Here is a 24,082-nt window from a genome sequence, read left to right as displayed (position 1 = left end):
GTTTTTGAATTCTTCTCTCCTTTCTCCCTGCCAACCGGACAGCCTGCCAGCTCCATGGACACTCAGTTGTGCTTCCCAAAGAAGCAGGACAAAATGAAGAAGAGGGTCATCTGGGACATCGAGGTGGCTGAGGAGCTACAGTGGAAAGGCTGGATGCTGGGGAAGGAGATCACCAAAAACCTGGTTCTGAAAAATCTCTCCTTGAAAATCCAGAAGATAAAATACAGGTACCAGTATGAGGGATCAGAGACTAACTCCCTGAGCCCTCAAACCCCCAAAGCAGTCACTTAAAACACAAAGTAATGCAAAACCAAAAGAGTGTATAGAACATGTATAGTTTGAACAGTTGTTGAAAGTGGAACCCATGTGACCAGGTTAATTAATGGAGTGATAACAGTGTCTGAAGCTCACCTTCTTTCATCATGTGCCCCCCGAGCGCTGGAACACCTTCCCTACTGGTGAAGGTAACCACTGTCCTGACATTCATGATAATGATTTTCTTGTTTTTCTCAAAGAGGTTTGCCACTGATGTTTGCATCCCTAAATGGTATAGTTTGTTTATCTTCCTGTGAACTTTACGCAAGTGGGATAACACGATATACTGTTGTTGTTGTTGTTGAGTCACTAAGTCTTGTCCGATTCTTTGCAACCCCATGGACTGCAGCATGCCAGGCTTCCCTGTCCTTCACTATCTCACAAATGCTCAAACTCATGCCCATTGAGTTGATGATGCCTTCCAACCACCTCATTCTCTGTCACCCCCTTCTCCTCCTGTCTTCGATCTTTCACACCATCAGGGTCTTTTCCAGTAATTCAGCTCTTCACATCAGGTGGCCAAAGTATTGGAGTTTCAGCTTTAACATCAGTCCTTCCAAAGAATATTCAGGATTGAATTCCTTTAGGATTAACTGGTTTGATCTCCTTGCTGTCCAAGGGACTCTGAAGAGTTTTCTCCAGCACCACAATTCAGAAGCATCTTAAGCACTCAGCCTTCTTTATGGTCCAACTCTCACATCCACGCATGACTACTGGAAAATCAATGGCTTTGACTATACGGGGCTTTGCTGGCAAAGTGATGTCTCTGCTTTTTAATATGCTGTCTAGGTTGGTCATAGCTCGGTTATGTTCATAATACTCATCCACATTGCACGCATAGTTTATCCTTTTCCACCACAGAGTTCAGTGTATGCTTCTATGTGTTGGTGCATTCTTCTGCTGAGGGACATTTCGGTTTGTTTCAAGTTTGAGACTGTTATCGACATTGTTCAGCTATTGCACAAGTTCAAGTTTTGCTAGAGTAGATACAAAAGAATAGAACTACTGTGACTTAGAACATGTACACGTTTGCTTCTTACAGATGTTTGTCCATGTTTGCCGAACTCGTTTCCAAAGTACTTATATACATTTATATTCCCACGAGCCACATATGAGTATCCCCATTCCTCTTTAACTTTCCCGACAATTGATATTGTTTGGACTTAAATTTTTTGCCAATAATGCTAAATTGTTGTAGATTTAATTTGCATTTCTCTGATTACTATTACAATTAAGTGTTTTTCTCCTGTTATTGGCCATTTTGTTTGTGAAATTCCTGTTTAAGTCTGTGCCTATTTTTCTGTTAGATTATCTTTTTTCATTTCTCAGAAAGAATTACAATGTAGCTGATTTGCAATATTATATTAATTTCGTCTGTATAGCATAATGATTCAGCACTTTTATAGATTTTACTCCCTTAAAAGTTATTACAAGATAATGGCTATCATTTCCTGTGCTCTGCAGGATACCTTGTTGCCTAAATATTTCATTCTATTATTTTAAGACTAGGTTTATTAGTTTATTCAGTTTTTGGCTGTGCTGGGTCTTTGTTGCTTTGCATGGGCTTCCTCTAGTCGCGTTCAGCAGGGTCTGCTCTGCATTGCAGTGCTTGGGATTCTCACTGCAGTGGCTTCTCTTGCTGTGGAGCGCAGGCTCGAGGCTCATGGGCACAGTGGTTGCGGCTCGAGGATTCTAGAGTGCGGACTCAGTAGTTGTGACACAAGGGCTTAGCTGCTCCTCGGCACGTGGAATCTTTCCAGAGCAGGGATGGAACCTGTGTCCCATGCATTGGCAGGCGGATTCTCATCCACTGTGTCACCAGGGAAGTCCTGCTTATCTATTTTAAATTTGGTGGTTTGTTTCTCTTAACCCCATACTCCTATCTTGATCTTGCCCCTTCCCACTTCCCTCTCCCCACTGGTAACAACTACTTTGTTTTCTGTATCTTTGAGTCTGTTTCTGCTTTGCTATAAACATTGGTTTGTTTTAGTTTTTAGATTTCACATACAAGTGATATCATGTAGTATATGTCTTTGTCTGACTGACTTCACTAATCATAACATTCTCTAGGTCCACCCATGTGCTAGATTTCATTATTTTTTGTGGCTGGGTAATATTCTATTTGGAGAAGGCAATGGCAACCCACTCCAGTGTTCTTGCCTGGAGAATCCCAGGGACAGGGGAGCCTGGTGGGCTGCCGTCTATAGGGTCACACAGAGTCGGACACGACTGAAGTGACTTAGCAGCAATATTCCATTGTGAGTGTGTGTGTGTGTCTTGACTCATTTGTCTGTTGATGGTCACTTGGGGTGCTCCAGCATTTTGGTTATTGTAAATAGTGCTGTTATGAACATTGGGGTCATGTATCTTTTCCAATTAGTATTTTTCTTTTTCTTTTTTCCTGGACACATGCAGAGGAGTGGAATCGCTAGATCATATGGTAGTCCTATTTTTAGTTTTTTTGGAACCTCCATACTGTTTTTCAGGATGGCAGACCAATTAACATTCCCACCAATAGTATACCAGGGTCCCCTTTTCTCCACATCCTCGCCAACATTTATTTGTAGACTTCTTGATAATAGTGCAAAGTGATACCTCATTGTTATGATTTGCATTTCTCTAATAATTAGCAATGTTGAGTATCTTTTCATGTACCTGTTACCTATCTTTACATGTTCTTTGTAGACTGTCTTTTTTTAATAGATGTTCTTATTGAAGACACTAACTCTTTATCAGTTATGTGTTGTGAATATCTTCTCCCGCGTTGTGATTTGTCTTTTCTTCTATCATGTATTTTGAAGAAAAGGCATTCTTAATTTCAAAGGAGTCGAATGTATCAATATATTTTCTTTTATGGTTGATATTTCAAGTTCTTCTCTACCCTTAACTAGTTCATGAAGATTTTCTCCTATAGTATCTTCTAAAGACATTGTAATTTTGCCTTTCATATTTGTCTTTTATCTACATGGAATTGATTTTTGTGAATGGTTTGAAGTAGGGATCCAATGACTTTTTTCCCCCTCAAATCAATGTCCAGTTGTCCCAGCACCATTTATTGATAATTTCATACTTTGCCTTATGCTCTCCCTACCACTGATGTTTGTCATGTGTCCATACATGTAGGAATCATTTCTGAACCCTGTTTTGTTCCCTTGCTCTATTTGTCTCTCCCTGGGCCAATAAATATCATCCTGAATTGATTATTAAAGCTTATAAGTCTTGATTATCTTGTAGTGTAAGTCCTCCAACTTCATTCTTACTCAGGATTGTCTTGGCTTTCATTGGACCTTTTAACTTTCATAAATATCTTCAAATCAACTTAAATACATACAAGTAGACAACTTTTTAAGATTTTTGTTTAGGATTTAGTTGAACATATAGATCAATTTAGGCTTTCCAGGTGGTTCAGTGGGGTAAAGAGTCTGCCTGCAATGCAGGAGACGCAAGAGACACGGGTTTGATTCCTGGGTCGGGAAGATCCCCTGGAGAAGGGCATTGGCAACCCACTGCAGTATTCTTGCCTGGAGAATCCCATGGACACGAGGAGCCTACAGTCTATAGGGTCAAAGAGTTGGACATGACTGAAGTGACTGAGCACACGGGCATACACTCAGATCAATTTGGGGAGAATCGACATCATTACAAATCGAGTCTTTCGTGAACATGGTGCCTCCTTATATTTCTTTAGAGTTTCTTTCATGTCTTTCAATAAAATGTAAAATTTTCTCCATAGATGTCTTACATATCTTTAGTTAGATTTATACCTAAGTGTTTTAAATTTTTAATGATGCTGAATATGATATCTTTTAAAGTTGTCTTATTCTTCTGCTTGTTGCTGGTTTTTTAGAAAGTCATTTTTTAAAAATATAGATGTTTTTGCCACACCGTTGTGCCCAGTAACCTTGACAAACTCTCTTGTTAATTCTAATGATGTGTTTGTTAATTCTGTTTTCCATGTACATGTTCATATCTTAAAAATGGCATTTTTTCCCTTCCTTTCCAATCCTATATCTTTTCTTTCTTTGTCTTTCCTTCCTGCACTATTGAAAAGGAAAGTGGTGAACAGAAGTGGTTATAGAAGGCATTGTTGTTTTGCTCATGATCTCAATGCGAAAGATTCCAGTGTTCACCATTAATTTGCATGTTTCCTGTAGTTGTTTTTTTTTCTTCTTTTTTTAGACTTTATCAGGTTAAGGAAGTTCCCTTCTATTCCTAGGTTGCTGAGAGTTTTTGTCATAAACATATGTTGAAGTTTATTTAATGTTTTTCTTTATTGAGATGGTCATGTGTTTTTTTCTCTCTTAATTTGTCAATACAATGAATTACATTAAATGATTTTTAATTTTCTTTTTTTTTGTTGCACCACAGGGCATGTAGGATCTAACCTGCACCCCCTGCAGTGGAAATTTGGAGCGTTAACCACTGAACTGCCAGAGAAATCCCCTGATTTTTAAAAAAGTTAATTGATTATTTTTTGGCAATGCTGGGTCTTTGTTGCTGTGAAAGCACTTTCTGTGAGCGGGAAGCTTCTCTTGTTGCAGTGTGCAGGCTCTGGGGCACAGAGGATTCAGTAATTGTGGCCCACAGGCTCAGTTGCCCCGAGGCATGTGGAATCTTCCCAAACCAGGGATTGAACCCATGTCCCCTGCATTGGCAGGAGGATTACCAACCACTGGATCATCAGGAAAATCCATCCCCACTTTTTTTTTTAATGTTAAACCAATGGTGTATACCTAGAATAAGCCCCGCTTGTTCATGATTGAGTGTTCTTTCTATACTCATTGCTAAATTGTTTTTGCCAATATTTTGTTTATGGCTGGTACTGGCCTGTAATTTTCCTTTCTTCTCATAACTGTCAGGTTTTGATAACAACATTATGATAGACTCACAGAGTATTTTGGGGAGGGTTTCCTTGTTTTCTGTTGTTGGGAAGACAAGGCTAGAATTATCAAGTGCTCCATACTACTTGCTGCGAAGCCATCTGGCCTGGTCTTTTCTTTGTGGGATGATTCTTTGACTATTTATTCAATTTTTTGGATAATTTTAGGTTAGGGTGGCCACAAAATGTATAATTCTTGAGTCACTTTTGGTCAATTATACATTCCTAGAAATGTGTTTATTTTATCTGAACTTACTGGTATAGAGTTTTTGGCAGTATTGTCTTTTTCTCTTTTTTTAAAGTAATTTTGTTTATTTATTTACTCACTTTTGGCTGTGCTGGGTCTTTGTTGCTGCGCGGGCTTTTCCCCGGCTGCGGCGAGCAGGCGTCACTCTCTAGTTGTGGTGCGCGGGCTTCCCCTTGCAGCGGCCTCTCTCGCTGCAGAGCGTGGGCTCAGTAGTGGTCCACGGCCTTCGTTGCCGCACAGCATGTGGGATCTCCTCAGGCCAGGGATGGAACCCACGCCCCTGCGTTGGCAGGTGGCTCCTTAACCACTGGACCACCAGGGAAGTCCGCTCCTGTATCTTTCCCTTCAGCACTCTGGCATCCTGGAGTGAAGGTTTGGGATAAAAATGGTGCCATGTAAGAGACAATTCCTACTGGGGCATAACTGCTGTGTTTCCCCTTCTACAGTCCCACCGGCTGCTTACCTTTCCAGGGTCTCCCCTAATCCTTCTGCCTCTCCTAGTTTTCTGATCCTGAAGTGTTTATTCCTTTGCTCCCTCCCACAGGCCCCCCAAGACCAAGTTCTTCTTCACGGTCGTCCCACAGCCCATCTTCCTGAGCCCAGGCCTAACCCTCTCACTCCCCGTCATCTTCCGCCCTCTGGAGAAGGTAAGGCCTGCCGTGGTGAGCGGAGGACAGGGAGGGACACGGGCACAGTGACCTCGGAGCAGGGGGCCAGGCCAGAGCAGTGAGGAGCCCCTCCAACCCAACCGCCACACCCACATCCTCAGCCACATCCTACCACTTGGAGCCAAAACTCATTAGACAGAAGGGGCTTCCAGCTGGACGTATGGAGTGGGGAGGGTGGGGCAGTGGGGAAAGCTGGGCTACTCTGCCAGCCGTCAGAAAGCCCTGTATTCCTTGGCTTCTTCCTGCTCTCAAAATATTCTCCCAAAACTTTGTCCCTCACAAAAGAGGCCCCATATCTCTGAGACCAGGATGGCACTAGAGCTCAAGTAACTGACCTTGTCTTTAGAGACTGAGATGGAGGAGGGCCGTGGCCTGGCCCAGCCCTCCACAGTTATGTTGGGGGGATGGCCAGGGCCAGGGTGAGGTGGGTACCACCCAGGTACCACTGATCAGTCACTGCCTCTGCCTCTCCCCACCACCCCCACACACCACAGAAGGAGTACGTGGACCAGCTGTGGCTTGAGAAAGCAGAGGGGATGTTCTGTGTGGACCTGAGAGCCACCCTGCCCTGCCACAAGCTGATCTGCCCACCGTCCCTGCAGTTGCCCATGTGCGCCATGGGGGACATGGCTGAGGCCTGGTTCTGCCTGGAAAATGTGGGGTGAGGGCAGAGGCTCAGGCTTGGAGGTGGGAAGCGCGACAACTGGGAGGAGGATTCCTGGGAGCAGGAGAGACCGGCATATGGGGTGTGGGAGTAAAGGGGGCATCTCTACCTTTCTAAAGCAGGGGCAGTGGTCAGAGGGGGCAAAGTGGCTCTGATCCACATCCCCCCCACCCCGCACCCCACCCCCAGGGACCTGCCTACCTTCTTCACCTGGGAGTCCCCCAGCCCATTCCAGATGCTGCCGACCACAGGGCTGCTGGAACCAGGCCAGGCCTGCCGGATCAAGGTGACCTTCCAGCCCCCAATGGCTGTCATCTATGAAGCTCAGGCCACGTGCTGGTATGGGGAGGGCAGCAAGCAGAAGAGCGGCATCCAGCTGCAGGCTGTGGGTGAGGCCCGACCTCTCACCCGTCCCCAGAGCCCCCCCGCTCACCTCCCTGGGAAACAAAGCCTCCAGTGTGCTCCTGCCACCCCCACCCTGGCCTGGCCCCCAAGGGACCTCCATCAGCCTCCCGCCCTTCACCGAGCCCCACAGGCTTTGTCATCTCTTTGCTTCCCTTGGTGCCGCAGACCAGTGTTCCCCTGGGAACCCGTGTCTTCCTTGAAGGGGCTGTTCAGTTTGGGGCCACAGAGGCCCTGGTGGGTTTCTCCCCAAGGCTGTCCACTCTCTGCCCAGCTAAATGCGCCCAGCTGCTGGTGAGCATAAAGCAGAGGCGCCCGGAGGACCAGGATGCCGAGGGCTTCCAGAAAGTGCTGCACTTTGGCACTGTTGCTGTGGGCTGCACCGCCGAGAGGCAGATCAAGCTGTATAACCCATCGGCAGTATGTGTCCTGTGCCAGTAGCGGGAAGTGGGGACAGGGGTCAGGGACCACAGGCCTGGGTGTGCCTAATACCCACCCCCTGTACAGAATGTTGCAAGCCTTGCATACCTATGTCTGTTGATACACTCATGTCAGCAGGGGTCCGCCATCATCTCAGCTGGGGGCTAGGCTGGACTATCCCTTGACCTTCCCCCATAACAACCCCAAGAGCAGCCCTCAGGTGTCCTGATGCCAGGACCACTGTTAGCCTTCGTGGTACCTTTGGGGCAAGGCAGAGGTACCTGCTCTGGGCAGTCCCTCCCAGCCCCTTCCCTCCTCTGGGCTGAGAGGCAGCCTTGTTCCACAATCAAGCTGATGACTGAGGCAGAGGCAGGGCTTCAGCTGGGCACTGGTGATGACGGACCACCCCACCCTGTAACCGGATCCTTCCTGGCCCCACAGGTGAGCGCCCCCTTCAGGATTGAAGTGGCCCCAGACGTGCTGGTCAAAGACCAGGCCTTCTCGTGCCCCACGGCCCATGGCATTGTGCCCCCCGGAGAGAAGAAATTCGTGTCGGTGTTCTTCCGCCCTGAGACCTTGGACGTCAGGACCATGGACTACTTGTCCATCGTGCCCTCTGGCTGTGCCTCCCAGACCCTGCTCAAAGTCATTGGTTTCTCTAGAGGTACTGGCAGTCCCAGGTCACTGCACTGCCTCCAGGGACAGCAGCAGCCCCTGCTTACAACTGACCAGCGTCTGCTCCTAGACGCCTGGGGCCTCTTTACCCTCAGCCTGGGTGTCTGCTGCCCCCTGGTGGGCTCAGCTAGGAATCAGTTAAGGTCACCTGGAGATACTGTTGGCATCCTCACTCCCCGACTCCCTGACTCCCAACCATCCCCCTCAAACCGCCACCCCTCTACGACCCGACCTGGCGGTCTGCACAGGCCACTGGGGCGCCAAGCCTTTCCAACCCAATCTTCTGTCTCCAAGCAGCACCACATCCCATCGGTGGGACCCTTGGAGACCCAGCCAGGTGGGTCACTCACAGCGACCCCCCCGCCTCCGCCTCCTCCACCAGGTCCTGACCTGTCGCTGCAGCACCGCTGTGTCGACTTCAGCTGGGTCAGCCTGGGGACCCGCTCCGAGCAGCGCCTGTGGATGGAGAACAAGTCGGACTGCAGGGCCTACTTCCACTTTGACATCGACTGTCCGGAGAGCGTCTTCAGCATCAGACCTGCCTTTGGGACCCTGGTGGGCAAGGCCCGCATGACCCTGTGCTGTGTCTTCCAGCCCACTCAACCCATCATCTACTGGCGGCGGGTGGCCTGTCTCATCCACCACCAGGTGAGCTGTCGGGGAGGGGCGAGGCCAGGCTCCCCAGGAGCTGGAGGCCCAATCCGAGACCTGGTCATGAGAACAGGGCTCGGTGCTCAGTCACCTGTATTCTGGAACTTGCAGGATTTTCTCCTCCAGGGCCCCCAGCCTGGCTTTCGGAGCCAGAGGTTGGCTAGGGGCATGCAGAGGCTCGCTTCCAGCCAGGTGGGTGGGCCAGTCTTGCTCTCACTGCTGCCAGCCCGGGACTTTGGCCCTCACCCCATGCAGCACGTGCAGGGCAGAGAGCCTTGAGGTGACAACCCCACCTGGGCCCCTAGACCAGGTGGTACGCACTGTGCCCTGACGAAGCCGGTCTCTGGCCAGGGTGGCGAGTGGAGGCTGAAATCTAGCCTCACACAGACGAAATGTCGTAGGACCCACTGTTCCTGGACCTGATTGGGACATGCCACTCGGAGAGCACCAAGCCAGCCATCCTTCGGCCTCAGCATCTCACGTGGTACCACACACACCTGGCGCGGGGCCTGACGCTCTACCCGCCCGACATCCTGGGCATCATGCTGAGGGAGAGGAAGCTGGAGCAGGATAAGAACGGCGCCCTGATGATCCCCATCGAGGTTCGATGTGTCCCTCTGGGACCCCGGGGGGCCATCCACCCTCCCAGGTTCACGCCCCCCCCTTCTCTAGCAGTCCTTGGGCAGTCCCGTGCTCCACAGTGCCGTGGGCATCGTTCGTAGTCAGGGGGTGTGACATGTGCGGAGCTCTTGTAGCCTTTTCCAGAAAGAAGCACAGAGATGAGGGGCAGCAGCTGGAGAACTGGCCCCCACCCACCCTTCTTTCCCAACGCAGGACTCGGAGGACATACCGGCCCCGCAGTATCCCCTCATCCCCCCGATGACTGAATACTTCTTCGACGGCACCAGTGACGTGGCCATCTTTCCCCCAGCCGTCAGCATTGAGCCCATCGAGGTGGATTTCGGTGCCTGCCCCAGGCCCCAGGACCCCAGCCCCGTCCCCCTGTGCCTGATGAACCACACCAACGGCAAGATCACCGTGGCCTGGACACGCAGGGCTGACTGCCCCTTCTGGGTGACCCCAAACACCTGCGATGTGCCCCCTCTTAAGTCCACAGCCCTGCGCCTGCACTTCCAGCCACCTCACCCCAACGGCCTATACGCCGTGGAGCTTGAAGCCTTCGCCGTCTATAAGGTATGTGTGGGCAGACAGGACAGGGGGATGTGGATTCTCTGCCCTGGAGCCTGGACGGCAGGGTATGGGGTCGGAGGGGAGGGGAGGGTGAGGTAGGACACGTCCTCCCTGTGCCGGGCTCTGCTCCCTCCTTTCCTTGAACCCTTGGCCGAACTTTGGCCTTGGTGGTCTGTTTTTCTCCCAGGTTCATGGCCTGCCTTGGCTGAGGGGCTTCTTGGCCCAGCTGATTATGTCTCCCTCTTGTGTGCCTCCCACCCGCTCTGAAGGGAAAACTCAGTGGGGCTCAAGCCCTTTGGACAATTCTGGTGCACGTAGTTTCCTCGGCCTCCTGGCTGAGGGGCTCCTGACCTCTCGCTAGTCCTTGAGGTAGGAAGTGGTCCTTCTGGAAGAACTGAGGGCAGGAACTAGGCCCTGGGGGGACAGAGCCTGAGGCACCCAGTAATTACGTGCATGTAGTAAGGGGCTTCTTGTCCATTTTCCCTTGACCAAGTGGTCAGTCCAGCCTCTTAGCCCCAGACATATTGCTCCCTTCTCATTTCCAATCCGTCCTCCCCTTTCCCTCCTTCTCTGCTCTGCCCACCTTGCTGTTCTTGCCCAGTGGCTGGGTGCTGGGGCTCAGGGAACAGTAGAGCTGTGCAGTCAAGATCAGAGTCCCTTACCAGCTCTGTGACATTGGGCTCCTCCCTTAATGTATAGACCCCTGAGCTGTCTTTCCATCTATAAACTTGGGAGCATATCCAAACTTTCGAGAAGTTTTTCCAAAGCTGAGTCTTTAGTTGCCTCTGTTCTAATATCTTGGCTGTGCAGGAACTCGAAAGTTTGTAGGAATGAGGCTGTGGAATCTGGCTTGGCTGAGCTCCTCAGACTTTTAGGCTACAGGTTGCCGTCCTAAGCTGTCCGATATGCCAACCACTAGCCATATGTGGCCACTGAGCGCTTGAACTGTGTCTAGTCCAAACAGACACACTGTAAAGGGAAGAGACACACTGATTTCTAGGACTTAGCACAAAAAGTATGCAAAATGTCTCCTGCCTCATATATATATGCACCATATATGGTGATGCCATCCTGTGCGTCCATGCGTGCTCCATCACTTCAGTCGTGTCTGACTCTTTCTGACCCCATGGACTGTATTCCACCAGGCTCCTCTCTCCATGGGATTCTCCAGGCGAGAATACTAATGGATTGCCATGCTCTCCTCCAGGGGATCTTCCCAACCCGGGGATTGAACTCACATCTGCCTGCTTTTCCTGCATTGCATGTGGATTCTTTACACACTGAGCCACCTGGGAAGCCCAATGCCATCATCTATATGCATCATATATGTATATATATGTATACGTATGTATATATGTGTATATGATGGTATCACCAATGCAATGACCTCGGGCAAACTTCAGGAGATGGTGAGGGACAGGAAGACCTAGAGTGCTACCATCCAGGCAGTCAAGAAAAGTCGGACATGACTGGGCAACTGAACAACAAGAATACATACACACACAGATATGTATGGGCTTCCAAATTGGTGCTAGTGGTAAAGAACCTGCCTGCCAACACAGGAGACGTAGAGAGGTGGGTTCAATCCCTGAGTGAGAAAGATTGCCCTGAAGGAGGAAATGGCAACCCACTCTAGTATTTTCAAAGGAGCCTGCTGGGCTACAGTCCTGGGGTCTCAAAGAGTCCAACACGACTGAGTGACTAAGCGTGCACATACATATATGTATGTGTGTATATGTATATATACACACATACATATATAATGTTGAAACAATACAATTTTGGATCTACACAGTTAAATAAAATATATTGTTGAAATAGGTTTTACGTGTTTTGCCTTGTCAATGTGGCTACTAGAGCATTTAAAACCATGTTTGCGGCTCGCGCTTGCGGCTGCCTTCTGTTTCTATTGGCCAGTGCTCTCTGGCACATTCCTGCAGGATGAATGCTGCTTTCACATCCCAGCCCCACCCTCGTCCTGCTGGGAGGATTAGAGAGCGTGTTTGCTGACTGCTTGGTGCTGCGTGTTCAATGCGGGGCCTGGCGCACAGCAGGAGGGGCTGCTATGGCTGTGGTTCCCCCACTGTCTTCCCAGGGGGCCCCCTCCCCCTGGGCCCCATGTAGGATTCCTGCAGTACAGGGGGCAGGCTGGGGTGCCCCACCAGGTCAGACACTGCGGTCATGGGTGTGGTTGTCCCACAGGTCCTGCGAAGCTACAACAACATCGAAGAGGACTGCACTGTGTGCCCGTCCTGGTGCTTGACACTCCAGGTGCGAGGCCACAGCTATTGCCCTGGCTTGGAGCACCACATCCCCCAGTACACCCTGGACGCCCCCAAGGTGAGCGTGGCCCCAGCCGCAGTGGGAGGTGGGACAGAGGGCTTGGCTCTGCCGTCAGATCCCTCTCCCATCTCTGGTGGCCTCAGAAGCACGTCCAGTGCTCTCCCTGGCCATCCCAACCTCCCCACCACCAGCCCCTGGGGCTCTGCACCCATCCTGAAGGACTGTCTCCTGGACCACTGCAGTGGAACTGCGAAGAGTCTGGGGCTTGGACCACTGGCTCTGGCCTGCTCCATCTGAAACAGTTCCCCGGCCCTCTCACTGCTGCTGCTAAGTCGCTTCAGTCGTGTCCGACTCTGTGCGACCCCATAGACGGCAGCCCACCAGGCTCCTCCGTCCCTGGGATTCTCCAGGCAAGAACACTGGAGTGTGTTGCCATTTCCTTCTCCAGTGCATGAAAGTGAAAAGTGAAAGTGAAGTCGCTCAGTCGTTTCCGACTCTTAGCAACCCCATGGTCTGCAGCCCACCAGGCTCCTCCGTCCATGGGATTTTCCAGGCAAGAGTACTGGGGTGGGGTGCCATTACCTTCTCCGACGCTCAGCTTTAAAGTCTCCAGCTCCTGATTGCATATTAACCGAGTGCCTGCTGGGAATAGGACCTCCCAGGCCATGAGCCCCTGCCCTCAGGGATTATCCAGCCCAGCAAGTGTCTCAAGGCTGGCCCTTTAGCTTAACCCTGTCCTGAGGGAGTCATCATTCCCAGGTCTCTCCAGCAGGGCCCTTGGAGGCCCTGTCTGACCTGAGCCCCAGGATGACATAGGTTGAGAAACACAGACTCTGGAGCCAGATGGCCAAGTGCCAGTTTTGGTTTCCCCTTCGATGCCTCTTCCCAGCTTCTATTGCCATCATCAGTCTTTTCATCCAGCTGCTCCACCCTCCTGTCTCACGCTTGCTGGAAAGACATTACTTTTGCACTGTGTGTTTGGGGATGATCTTGCCCCTTAACTGTTACACTGGTGCTCAAGGGCACCCCTTCCCACAGCCCTCTTGACTTCCCTGGGGTCTCCTCACTGACCGTGCCCCCCGCCAACCCTTGCCCCTTTCCCTTGGCTGGTTGCTTATAGTCTGTGGCCTTTGCTGAAATCCAGCAGAATGCTGGACCCATGTTGCCCATGTACCCCTTGCCCCCACCTCATGCACCTGTGCTCTTTGTTCCAGCTGGAGGGGGCACCCGGGCCAGCGATTTCGGCCATGCATTTGGTAGCCAACCCAGCTCTTTGCCTCGTGCTGGCCACACCCTAGATGCCTGAGGGATGTTTGGGACTGCTGGGATTTTTCCCTTCCCAGAGTGGGGCTCCCCCCACTCCCCTACCAAGGCTGCCTACCTGAGAATTATCTAAAAGGGGCTGCTTATCCCAGAGCTTCTGCACCTGCTTCTATGAAACAGGGATCTCCAAAAGATGATTTGTGGGCACTTTCAGAGCCCTGGTGGCTCAGGCGGTAAAGAATCCGCCTGCCAATGTGGGAGACGCAGGAGATGTGGGTTTGATCCCTGGGTCAGGAAGATCCCCTGGAGGAGTAAATGACAACCCACTCCAGTATTCTTGCTTGGGAAATCCCCTGGACAGAAGAGCCTGGAGGGCTACAGTCCATGGGGTCCCAAAGAGTCGGCCCAGCTGAGCAACTGAACAACAACAAGATGAAAGAAACTTGTGGTGGTGGGGTCCGGGGTCCTCAATTTCCTGGAGCCAGTCCCTGTGGCCGCTCCATCTCCTTGCCTGGAGGTCTCTGGAGATCGGAGCCCGAGCTGTGTCCCTCCATTCCCTGCCCCCAGGGTACTGACCGGGTTGTGCGAGGGCATCTTGGGCCTCCTGGAAGACGGCTTCACCCATGCCCACACAGACCACCTGGAGTGTGCATGTGGGGTGGGGCTGGGGAGGGCATGCAGATCTGAGCTGGGGCCTCTCCTCTCTCCCATCCCAGCTCTTTCCTGCAGTGTCCCCCAGCGAGCCCTCCTACCGCAGCCTGCTCCTCGTCAACAAAGGCTCTATGCTGCTCACCTACAGCTTGGCCCCCAAAAGCAGCTTGGACATCTCCCTGCGGCCCCGCTCGGGCCTCCTGGGCCCTGGGGCCCACAAGGTCCTCCTCACCTATACCTACCCTCAGGGCAGCTCCTGGAAGCAGCATGTTTTCTACCTGCAGTTCAATTCCTGCCCCCAGTATCTCAAGGTAGGCAGTGGGGGTGGGGACTGGATCCTTGGGAGGGGGCCAGAGTCTGGGGCTTCCCTTTTCAAAGCCGCATCCTCGGACTGGCCTATAAAGCTCCCCTAAAATAGCTCAGGGGCTGCTCCCCATCCAGGCAGTGGCATGGCAGGGAGAGGATCCCTGGGCCATGTCTGGGAACGGCTCTCCCCAGGACATTGCCTGTCCACTTATAGGATCCAGAGCAAGAAAAAGGGGTGCAAAGGTCCCCAAGGAAGGAGTGAGGGCAGCCCAAAACTCATGACTACAGATGGTGGAAGGGTGTTTGGGGCCAGGCCAGGGAAAGGGTCCGAGGTTTTTAGACTCACGTCTGGCCAATGAAATGATCTGTACATCCTTTTTCGGTCCCTGACTTCTTTTCAAGAACCATCTCCTGTTCAGTCACTATGTACATACTCTGCCTTTGACAGAGCCTGCCCATACCCAGGGCCCAGGGTGGGGCACCTTTTGCTGCTCTCTCCGAGGGAGCAAAGCTGCCCATCTAGGATCTTTGGGGGAGCCAGGGCCGCAGGGCGATGTCAGGGCACTGTCCTCCCTTTGCCTGCCCCAGGAGGTGACCATGCAGAGCCGCGAGGAGCCACTGCAGCTGAAGCTGGACACCTGTAAAAGCGTCTTTTTCAAGCCCACCTGGGTGGGCTGCTCCTCTACCAGCCTCTTCACCTTCCGAAACCCCTCCCGTCTGCCCCTGGAATTTGAGTGGAGGGTCTCCCAGCAGCACCGAAAGATGCTGGCGGTCCAGCCCGCCAGAGGGATTATCCAGCCCAACGAGAGCTTTGTGAGTGCCCTGCCAAGGGCGGGAGGGAAGGATACCCATCACCCTCACCTTCACCATCAGCTCTTACTCACGTCTCTCTGGGGCCAGGCTCACCCCTCCATCTAAGCCACTGTCATTTCTTCCAGCCTTATGCGTAGGTATGACTGTTACCATCATCTTCACCCCCATTTTACAAAGAATTGAGACTTGGATTGGGGGAAAACTGTTTACTAAGACTGTGAATTAAGAGGTGCAGAGCTGGGACTTAAACCTGGGTTTCTGATGTCAGTGCCCAGGGACAAGCCCATCCTCCGTCCTTGGTCCCCCAAAGCTGGGGGGTGCTTCGGAGCAGCTGGATTTGGGGCTAATGGGTGGCTGTCATTAAGGAGTGAGGAAGGGAGCTTCTGGAGGTCAAAGCGGTAGGTCCTTGGAGGGGGCACAGGTGAGACCCAAACTAGCAGAGCCCCAGCCCTGGTTTAGGGTCTCCTAGTCAAGGAGGCCAAGCTTGAGCCAAGAACCACCAACACACGGTGTCTGTTAGAGCCCAGGGATAGTACTCTGTAAGGCGAGAGACCACACAGACTCTGGAGTCCAGCCTCAAGAGTGCACATCCCCAGCTCCCACCAAGTACCCTCGTCAGCTGTGTGACCCTGGGGGAGTTACCCCGCTTCTCTGCAGCTCCAGTCTCTCATCAGACAATGAGACACTAAAATAACACCACTTACCTCTGGGGCTAAGTGGTTGAGGGCCCGAGGGAAATGGCAGAGTACGCAATGTGTGTAAGTGCCTGGCTCGAGGAAGCACTCGGAAAGGTTTTCTATAGCCTGACGTTCTGCAGTGGGACCTCAGACATCCGAGAGCTGGGCGGGGGTTCCCAGAGACCCCCACGAAGGGATAATGTCTGTGACCCCAGACGCTGACCTGGACCTTCAGCCCTCTGGAGGAGACCAAGTACCTGTTCCGAGTGGGGATGTGGGTCTGGGAAGCCGGCCTGCCCCCAAACACCAAGCCCTCCGCCACCACCCACTACATGCTCCGGCTGGTGGGCATGGGCATCACCAGCAGCCTGTCCGTGAGTGGGAGGACCCTGGTGGGTGTGGGGAGGGGAAGGGGACGAGGGGCAGGGCCCAGATGGGAGGGAAGGCCCCAGAGTACCTGACCCCACGAAGGCAGGGGATGGCAGTCTTCTGGCCCCTTGGCTCTCCCTGCTGGATCCGCTCTTTGGGGACCCTCTGAGGCCGGAGTGGGGGGCAACAGATGAGGCCGTGGGCCTGGGGGATCCCCCACCCCCGGGCTGGCTGACTCTGGCCCTCAGGCACAGGAAAAGGAGCTGGACTTTGGGAACATGCTGGTGAATGGCAAGCAGACCAGGATGCTGGTGCTCCTGAATGATGGCGACTGCACCCTCCACTACCGCCTCTTCCTGGAACAGAGCGACCCCAAGGCTGTCGAGAACAGTCCCCTTGGTACTCAGGCCTGGGCAGGACTGGGCTCTCGGGGCAGGAGTGAGGGGCATGGGTTAACACTGGTTAACCGGACCATGGTTTGGGGACAGGGCTGGAAACTTGGTGCTTCCACTTGCTAGATGTGTGGGGTTGAAGGGTAATTGTCCTCTCTGAGCCTCAGTTCCCTCATCTGTAAAATGGGGCTACTGGTGGTGCCTACCTCCCAGGGCAGCTGAGTGGAACAAAGTGCTTAGCAGGTGCCAGTGACCCCAAGACTGGTCCCCACTGTCTTGGTCTGGAGGAAGCTCTCTGCTCCCCATTTCCTGCTATCTAACCAGAGCTCTGCTGGCCCAGGGGAGAATGTCTGGGACTGGGTGAGAGGAAAGGCCGGGCCTCTCCAGGCTGCACTGGAGGCCTCCTCTGCTCCTGACCCCACCCGGCCGCCCCTGACGGCCACCCCTGAGCAGCTCTGCAGCTGGACCGCACCGAGGGGAGCATGCCGCCCCGGTCCCAGGATGCCATCTGCCTGACTGCCTGTCCCAAACACCGGTCCCAGTACTCCTGGACCATCAGTTATGCTGTCGTCTCCCACAGAGGTACCTGGGCCATCTTCAGGGATGTCAGGGTCAGGGAGGAAAGGCAGAGGGCTGTGTGTGCAGGACTTGGGGTGGGAGGATGCCGAGGGTCCAGACACAGCTGGCAGGGTGGATGAGAACGTGCTAGGGTGTGCTTTTGGGTGTCTGGTGTACATGCCTCATACCAGCCACCTCTGTCTGTGTGGGTGTCCACATATGCGTACCTGAGCTATGGGGGACTCAGTGTGAAGAGTGGGGCCCTGTGTCTACCTGTTGAGGGATCTCAGGTAACCTCTCAGATGCCTCAGGTCTCAGCTTCCTCCCTCATAAAATGAGGTTGTTAGCAGCCTGCCCCGGGGGCCACTTGGTGGGAGTCCAGGACAGCACAGTCAGAGGAGCACAGGAGAGTGAGTGGCTGAGAGTGTGGGCTCCTTGGAATTGGATCCTGGCCCCAGCACTTATTAGCCATGTAACCTCAGCAAAGTTGTTTAACTTCCCTATGCCTCAGTTTCCACATCAGTAAAATGGGGATAATAACGGTGCACTGGTGAAAAAAAAAAAGTACAGATACATGTTAGCACATGGGCAAACCACGAAAACATGCCAAGTGAAAGAAGGCAGTCACCAAAAGCCACACATTGTATGATTCTGTTTATGTGAAATACCCAAAATAGGACAATCTAGAGAGAGAAAGTGGACGAGTGGTTGCCAGGGGTGGGGAGAGGGGTGAATGGAGAGTGACAGCCACTTAGTACTGGGTTTGTTTTGGGAGGCCTGAAAATGTTCTAAAATCAGTGATGACGGTTGTGCAACTCTGTGAATACACGAAAAAAAAAAAATCACTGAATTGTGTGTTGAAAGGGTTAATCTTGGGGACTTCCCTGGTGGTCCAGTGGTTAAAGCTTTGCGCTTCCATTGCAGGGGATACCCGGTTCAATCCCTGGTCAGGGAACTAAGACCCCACATGCCACATGATGCAACCAAAAAATTCTTTTTAATTTTTTGGCTGCACTGCATGGCATGTAAGTTCCTATTTCCCTGACCAGGAATCAAGCCGGTGCCCCCTGCGGTTGAAACACAGAGCCTTAACCACTGGACTGCCACGGAAGTCCCCCCCCCAAATGTTTTTAAATGGTTAATTTTATGGTGTATAGATTATATCTCAATAAAGCCATTAAAGTTTGAAAATGAATAACAACGCACATTAAATACAGTGGTGTTTGCCAAGCTCTTAGGACAGTGCTTGGTTCATGTAGAAAGTATCAGATAAGGTTTGGCTGTTGTTGGAAGTGTCCCAGGAGTCTGCTCCTGACTAGGGACCCGGGGCAGGTTGCCCGGGACCCCTGCACCCACAGTGTGTACTCCCCTCCCCAGGGGAGCTGGGAGGTGAGCCCACCCCTCTCCCATAACCCCACAGATGACAAGGCTGGGGAGAAGCAGGAGCTGTGCCACGTGTCGCTGACGGCTGTGTACCCACTCCTCTCCATCCTGGATATCTGCTCCATGGGCAGCGCCGAGGGCATCACCCGGAAGCACCTGTGGCACCTCTTCTCCCTGGACCTGCTCAACAGTTACTTGGAGCGTGACCCCACACCCTGGGAACTCACCTATAAGGTGCCCACCCGGCACAGGTGAGGTGGGCCTGGGGAGAGGCAGAGCCTGTCTGGGAATGTTCTTGGAGCAATGTTCCACTCATGCCCCCAGCACCAGGCCCTGTCCAAGAAGGGGCTCCCTATCTGCCCCCCACCAATGTCTGCCCATCCTTGGTGGGGCCTGGAAAAGGCTGAGATTGACTTGAGGTCTCAAATGCTGACCCACCCCTGTGCCTGAGTCCCAGATTCTCCAGTTCCCCTCTGTGGGGAGACGGATGCCAAGCCAGCCACCCCTGAAAGGACTTCAGCCTGTCCCCAACCCTGTCCCAGACCATTTCTCTGCTCCACACAGCACCAGCCAGATCCCCCCTGTCTTCACCGCTCTGAAGCTCAATTTCAATTTTGGGGCGGCACCGATAGATGCCCCGCCCTCCGTGGTGCTCCTGGCCCTGAAGAACAGCGGCATGGTGCCCCTGGACTGGTACGGAGTGGGATGCAGGGGCTGGAGGTGTTCTCTTGTTGGTTGTAGCCCTGGTCGCCTGGTGTCCATGAAGTGCACCCCGACCCCACGCATCAGTTGGATGTAGACGCCAGGGTAGGACTAGGGTCGTCCAACGGGACATCAGATCTGGCTGAGTCGCGTCCATAGGCTCAGAAGTGGTAGACTCACCCTGATGGAGACTGGCAGTTGTTTAGTCACCAAGTCGTGTCCGACTCCTTTGTGATCCCATGGCCTGTAGCCCGCCAGGTTCCTCTGTCCATGGGATTTCCCAGACAGGCATACTGAAGTGAGTTGCCATTTCCTTCTCCAGGAGATCTTTCCCACCCAGGGACGGAACCCCCATCTCCTGCAATGGCAGGCAGATTCTTTACTGCTGAGACTGGCAGAGGCATCGTCATAGCTTAGCGAGTGAGAAGTAGCCACCACGCGTGCGCCACAGCTGGCCACTAGGACCCTCTTCTCTGAGCCTCACACCAACCCTGTGAAAAAATCCTCCTCTGCTGATTGTCTCACAGATGGGAGGCTAAGGACTCAGCTAAGAGCTTTAGCCGTTAGAGGCAGAGCCAGTTCCCATCCAGATCTGTCTAGGTCCAGAGCCCCCACCTACACAGGTTAGTCAGCAAGAAGCTACAGGGTGCCCTGATCTCTGAGCTAGATAAATGCTTGGGCAGCCCCAACAGAGCCCCAGGCCAGTGGGGGCCGGGCCTGCATGGGGCGAGGTGAGGGTCTCCGCCAGGCTCTGCTGCCACAGCGTCAGTGTCAGGGAGATGGCTGAGCTGAGCAAAGCCACATGGGGCTGCAGGAAGAGTCGGGGCTGGGCACGGAGCAGCTGTGCTTCCCGGTCACATGGGGCCCAGGCCTGGAGACCAGAGTCCTCCTCGCTGGGCCCCTCCTGTGCTTGGCTTAACTCCCACAGGGGCCCTGAACCGGTGCCCAGTTAGCATCCTGTCTCCGTGCCAGCGCTGTTTCTTTCTTTCCTCCTGCCTCTGCCACGCGCCTTCATTTCCCAGTAAACTTCCTTTTGATGACTTCCAACTTTGCTTGGCTAGACGGAGGTGAGAAAGAAGTGTCCCCATCTGAGTCAGGCTTGGGAGGGGTGGGAGGAGAGCCAGGGGCCCAGCCGGGGTGTGGCAGTGGGTGGATGAGAGTGGGCATATGCATCTGTGATCTCAAGAGCTTTCGGGGTACATGTGGGTGAGACTGGGGGCGCTGTATTGTCCCCGGTGCAGCGGCCGCCCCTTACTCTCTGGGTTGTCCTGTCCCTCCCTGTGGTGGAGGAGGGGGAGCTGGTTCATTAAGCAGCTTCTGTCTGAGAAGGCCCGGGACTGTGAGTAACTAAGGGCTCCTGGCCCTGAGTGACTGGGAAGCTTGGCAGGCTATGGCCCAGTGGGGAAGGCCCAGGGCCTGCCTGGAGCGCTGCGTCAGCCATCCACTGAGCTGTCTGAGTGGCCAGGAGCCAAGGCCCTGCAGGGCCTGGGAGTAGGGGCAGGAGAAGCGGCCTTGGCCGGTGTCCTGGTGTGGAGCAGTGTATTTTGGTGGACTGTGTGTGCATGTGTGTTTGTGCAGGAGCACGCCAGCTCTCACTCTCAGTGGAGAGGGGCCAGGTGGCTGGAAATCGGACAGGAGGAAAGCCAGGCAGAGTGCCCACTGAGCCAGGCCCGTCCATCAGGAGATTGTCTGAGGTTCAGGAAGGCAGTCCGTGCTTCTTCCTAGATTCCAAACGCAGGGAACCTTCCTAAGAACACTTGACTCTCCTCGGCTTTTTGCGTTGTTGTGTTTCCTTTCAGTTTCTTAGAAGGCTATTTTTGAAAGTTCTAGCCGAGTCTCTGCTAAATTCATAAGGAGCAGACCGAAGGTTTTATTCCTGCCAAGATCAGTAAAAAATGGGGAGTGTGGACTTGGCCTGGAGGCAGCAGCAGGCAGGACAGAGAACCCGAAGTGGGTTTGGGGGGAGCATCGGGGGGAGCTGGGAGCCATGCTGCTGCCATGCCCCCACCAAGCCTCCTCTGCTGCCCCTGCGCTTGGCCCAGGGAGATGTTGGGCTGTGTGTTTAAAGGGAGATCCCTCACAGGTGTCAGGGGCACAAGTTAACGTCATCTGCTCCCTCATTCATTCATTAAGCCATCGGCCAAACGTGGACCGGGGCTTCCTTGGTGCAGGCCTCAGGCCCAGAGCTCAGAATAGAAAAGCGGACGAGCCTAGGCCCTGCCCTCCCGATGGGCAGACCGGCCTTGTGGTGCATGGTGAGAGACATGCTGCCAAAGACCCTTGGGCAGCGTCAGAGCTACTTCCCTCGGATTTAGAAGTGGTGGGAGGGTGTGCACACCTCAGAAGCACTTCCTGGAGAAAGCTAGACCTATAGGCCAGGGAGCAGAGGCAGAGAGCCTTCAGAGAGCCTTCTAGACAGGGGCCCTGGTGCAGACATGGGTAAGAGAAAAAGACACAGCGTGGCTGTAATGTTGATAAGGACGTGGGCAGGGCCTTGGAGTCCTCTGATGGGCGTGTAATTCTTCTCCTTCTGAGGAGGATTGGCAGTTCGAGGCAGGGGAACAGGCTGGCAGGTTTCCACAGTCCCAAGTTGGGGGCCCACACCAGAGGACAGGCAGGGATTATTTGGACGGAGTTGGGGTGAGAGCTGAGAGGGAAACTGCAGACAAACCTGAAGTAGCAAGGTCGCCAGTTTTGCTGCAGATCAATATCCTGCAGATAAAACGACAGAAGCAACTAACAAGTAACGGTAACAAGTCCAACAACACAAGGGTGATGGAAGAAAAGTAAGAAGCTCCCCACCCCGCCAGCTCCCTCTCCGTTCGGCCCTGGTGGGCTTGGCATGTGCTTCCACTCTCAGCACTGGTACAAGGCAGAGACACGTGGACACAGTTACTCCTTCATTTTTTATTACAATAATGGCATGGTGTTACATGTATTACTCTGTGTTCAGCATTATAACAATAACATTGTCACTCAGCCTTATGTCAGTAACATTCATTTTTGGATCAATAAAGATCAGTATATAGAGATGTAACTCATTCATTTTAATAGTTGCATAATATTCTGTAATATGAATGGACCTTATGTCTATTTTGTTTTGTTAATTTTTTAATTCTTGGTATTAAAATTTTTTTTTAATTTTTTGACCATGCCACATGGCATGTGGGATCTTAGCTCCTCGACCCAGGATTGAACCTGTGTCCCTTGCACTGGAGGTGTGGAATCTTAACCACTGGACTGTCAAGGAAGCCTTTACGTTTTAAACCGCTCCTTTCAGATGACACTAGTTGTTCCCAGTGCTTTTTAATGTTTTTTTACCATCACTAACAAAGTTATAATAAACATCCTTGTGTGTGTGTGTGTACATGCAAGTGTGCCTGCCTGCATGCGTGCTTACATTTTTACCCCTGCAAGTTAATTCTCCCAAGTGGAATTTCTGAGTCAAAGAGCATTTTCTGTTCTATGCACTTTCTATTCTAAAAGATGCTATCAAAATTCCTGCAACAAAAGGTGGGAGCAATTCCTCCTCTCCCTGTATTCGAGGATGTCTGTCCTTCCTGAACTTACCAGCATCAAATGTAACCATTTTTCACGATTCAGATGTGAAAATACTTAAGATTGATTTGAGGGGATTTTGATTTGCATTTTCCCAAGACTCTCCTTGAGTCTTTTCAGGTGTGATGCCCATTTCTCCCCGCTTCTGGCTATTCCCTGTTCATATACCCTGCCCAGTTTGAGGCCAGTTAATCCCTCTGAGAGTGGATGGAGCCTTCTTTTCAGATTGCGATCTTGGGACCCCTTTATCACTTATTTGGGCACCTTTCAGAATGCAATATCTGCTCTACTGGAGCACCTGGCATCACAGGGGCACTGATTCTATGCCCAGCCTTGCTTTGGACTCAAAAATGCCAGTCTTCTTGGGGCCACCTAGTTGGTGCTGCTGACATTCCTAGGTGCCTCAAATGGCCCTTCCTAAGCTCTTTGTCACACAGACCCCTCCAGGGTCACTGCCAAGCTCAAAGTGGCCACATATACAAGCAGCCCGCTGACCCCTGGTTCCCACAATGGGAGCCCCAATTTCCATACTCCATTTAGTCACTGCTTCTGTTCCTAGGTTTGGGGGCCATTATGAAATGAGAATCCACAGCCTCAGTGTTTGCTCAGCCTTGCACGGGACAGCTTGCCTAATGGCGGAGAAGAGGGAGAGGGAATAGAGGAGGCCTCCATGCATCCCAGCTGGGGCTCAGAGCTCCTGCCTCTGGTCTGACCGAGAGGCTCCTTCGCCCCTTCTGTCTTGCACCCCTCCCCTAGGGCCTTCCTCTTCCCGAGTGACCAGCAGATCGACCTGGAGCTCTGGGCAGAGAAGGCAGAGTTTGATGGCACCGAGCTGCACCAGATGCGTGTGCAGGACAATTGCATCTTCTCCATCAGTCCCAAGGCTGGGAGCCTGAGTCCCGGGCAAGAGCAGATGGTGGAGCTCAAATACAGGTGCTGCCCCCACCGCTCACCCCGCCCTTCCAGTCCCGAAGACCTCCATTTCCCCCAACCCCTGGAGGAGCCTGGCCTTACA

General features: G+C 52.6%; 1 protein-coding gene across 8 annotated transcripts in view; it reads left to right on the top strand.

Moving 5' to 3' along the window:
• Window positions 1-24,082, top strand: part of CFAP65 (cilia and flagella associated protein 65) — a 39,468-nt gene that overhangs the window by 5,203 nt on the left and 10,183 nt on the right. For 7 of the 8 annotated variants that reach the window (XR_006058848.2, XM_027965200.2, XM_060411312.1 and 4 more), the window contains 18 exons: window positions 43-227; window positions 5,986-6,088; window positions 6,604-6,770; window positions 6,963-7,162; window positions 7,450-7,595; window positions 8,037-8,259; window positions 8,653-8,918; window positions 9,323-9,523; window positions 9,756-10,115; window positions 12,315-12,452; window positions 14,375-14,620; window positions 15,204-15,428; window positions 16,321-16,479; window positions 16,723-16,873; window positions 17,320-17,448; window positions 18,845-19,058; window positions 19,372-19,500; window positions 23,824-24,000. Coding sequence is in view for 7 of the 8 variants with exons in the window: in XM_027965200.2 (XP_027821001.2) it covers window positions 43-227; window positions 5,986-6,088; window positions 6,604-6,770; window positions 6,963-7,162; window positions 7,450-7,595; window positions 8,037-8,259; window positions 8,653-8,918; window positions 9,323-9,523; window positions 9,756-10,115; window positions 12,315-12,452; window positions 14,375-14,620; window positions 15,204-15,428; window positions 16,321-16,479; window positions 16,723-16,873; window positions 17,320-17,448; window positions 18,845-19,058; window positions 19,372-19,500; window positions 23,824-24,000 (3,419 nt within the window). In the remaining variant the exon portion in view is untranslated. Of the gene's footprint in view, window positions 1-42; window positions 228-5,985; window positions 6,089-6,603; window positions 6,771-6,962; window positions 7,163-7,449; window positions 7,596-8,036; window positions 8,260-8,652; window positions 8,919-9,322; window positions 9,524-9,755; window positions 10,116-10,299; window positions 10,482-12,314; window positions 12,453-14,374; window positions 14,621-15,203; window positions 15,429-16,320; window positions 16,480-16,722; window positions 16,874-17,319; window positions 17,449-18,844; window positions 19,059-19,371; window positions 19,501-23,823; window positions 24,001-24,082 lie in introns of those variants that run through there. The other variant, XM_027965203.2, reaches the window with a different exon arrangement.

Source organism: Ovis aries, chromosome 2 (genome assembly GCF_016772045.2).
Source record: "Ovis aries strain OAR_USU_Benz2616 breed Rambouillet chromosome 2, ARS-UI_Ramb_v3.0, whole genome shotgun sequence".
Lineage (NCBI taxonomy): Eukaryota > Metazoa > Chordata > Mammalia > Artiodactyla > Bovidae > Ovis > Ovis aries.
The sequence above is the reverse complement of the archived record's forward strand: the minus strand, read 5'-3'. Positions and strand labels throughout refer to the sequence as shown.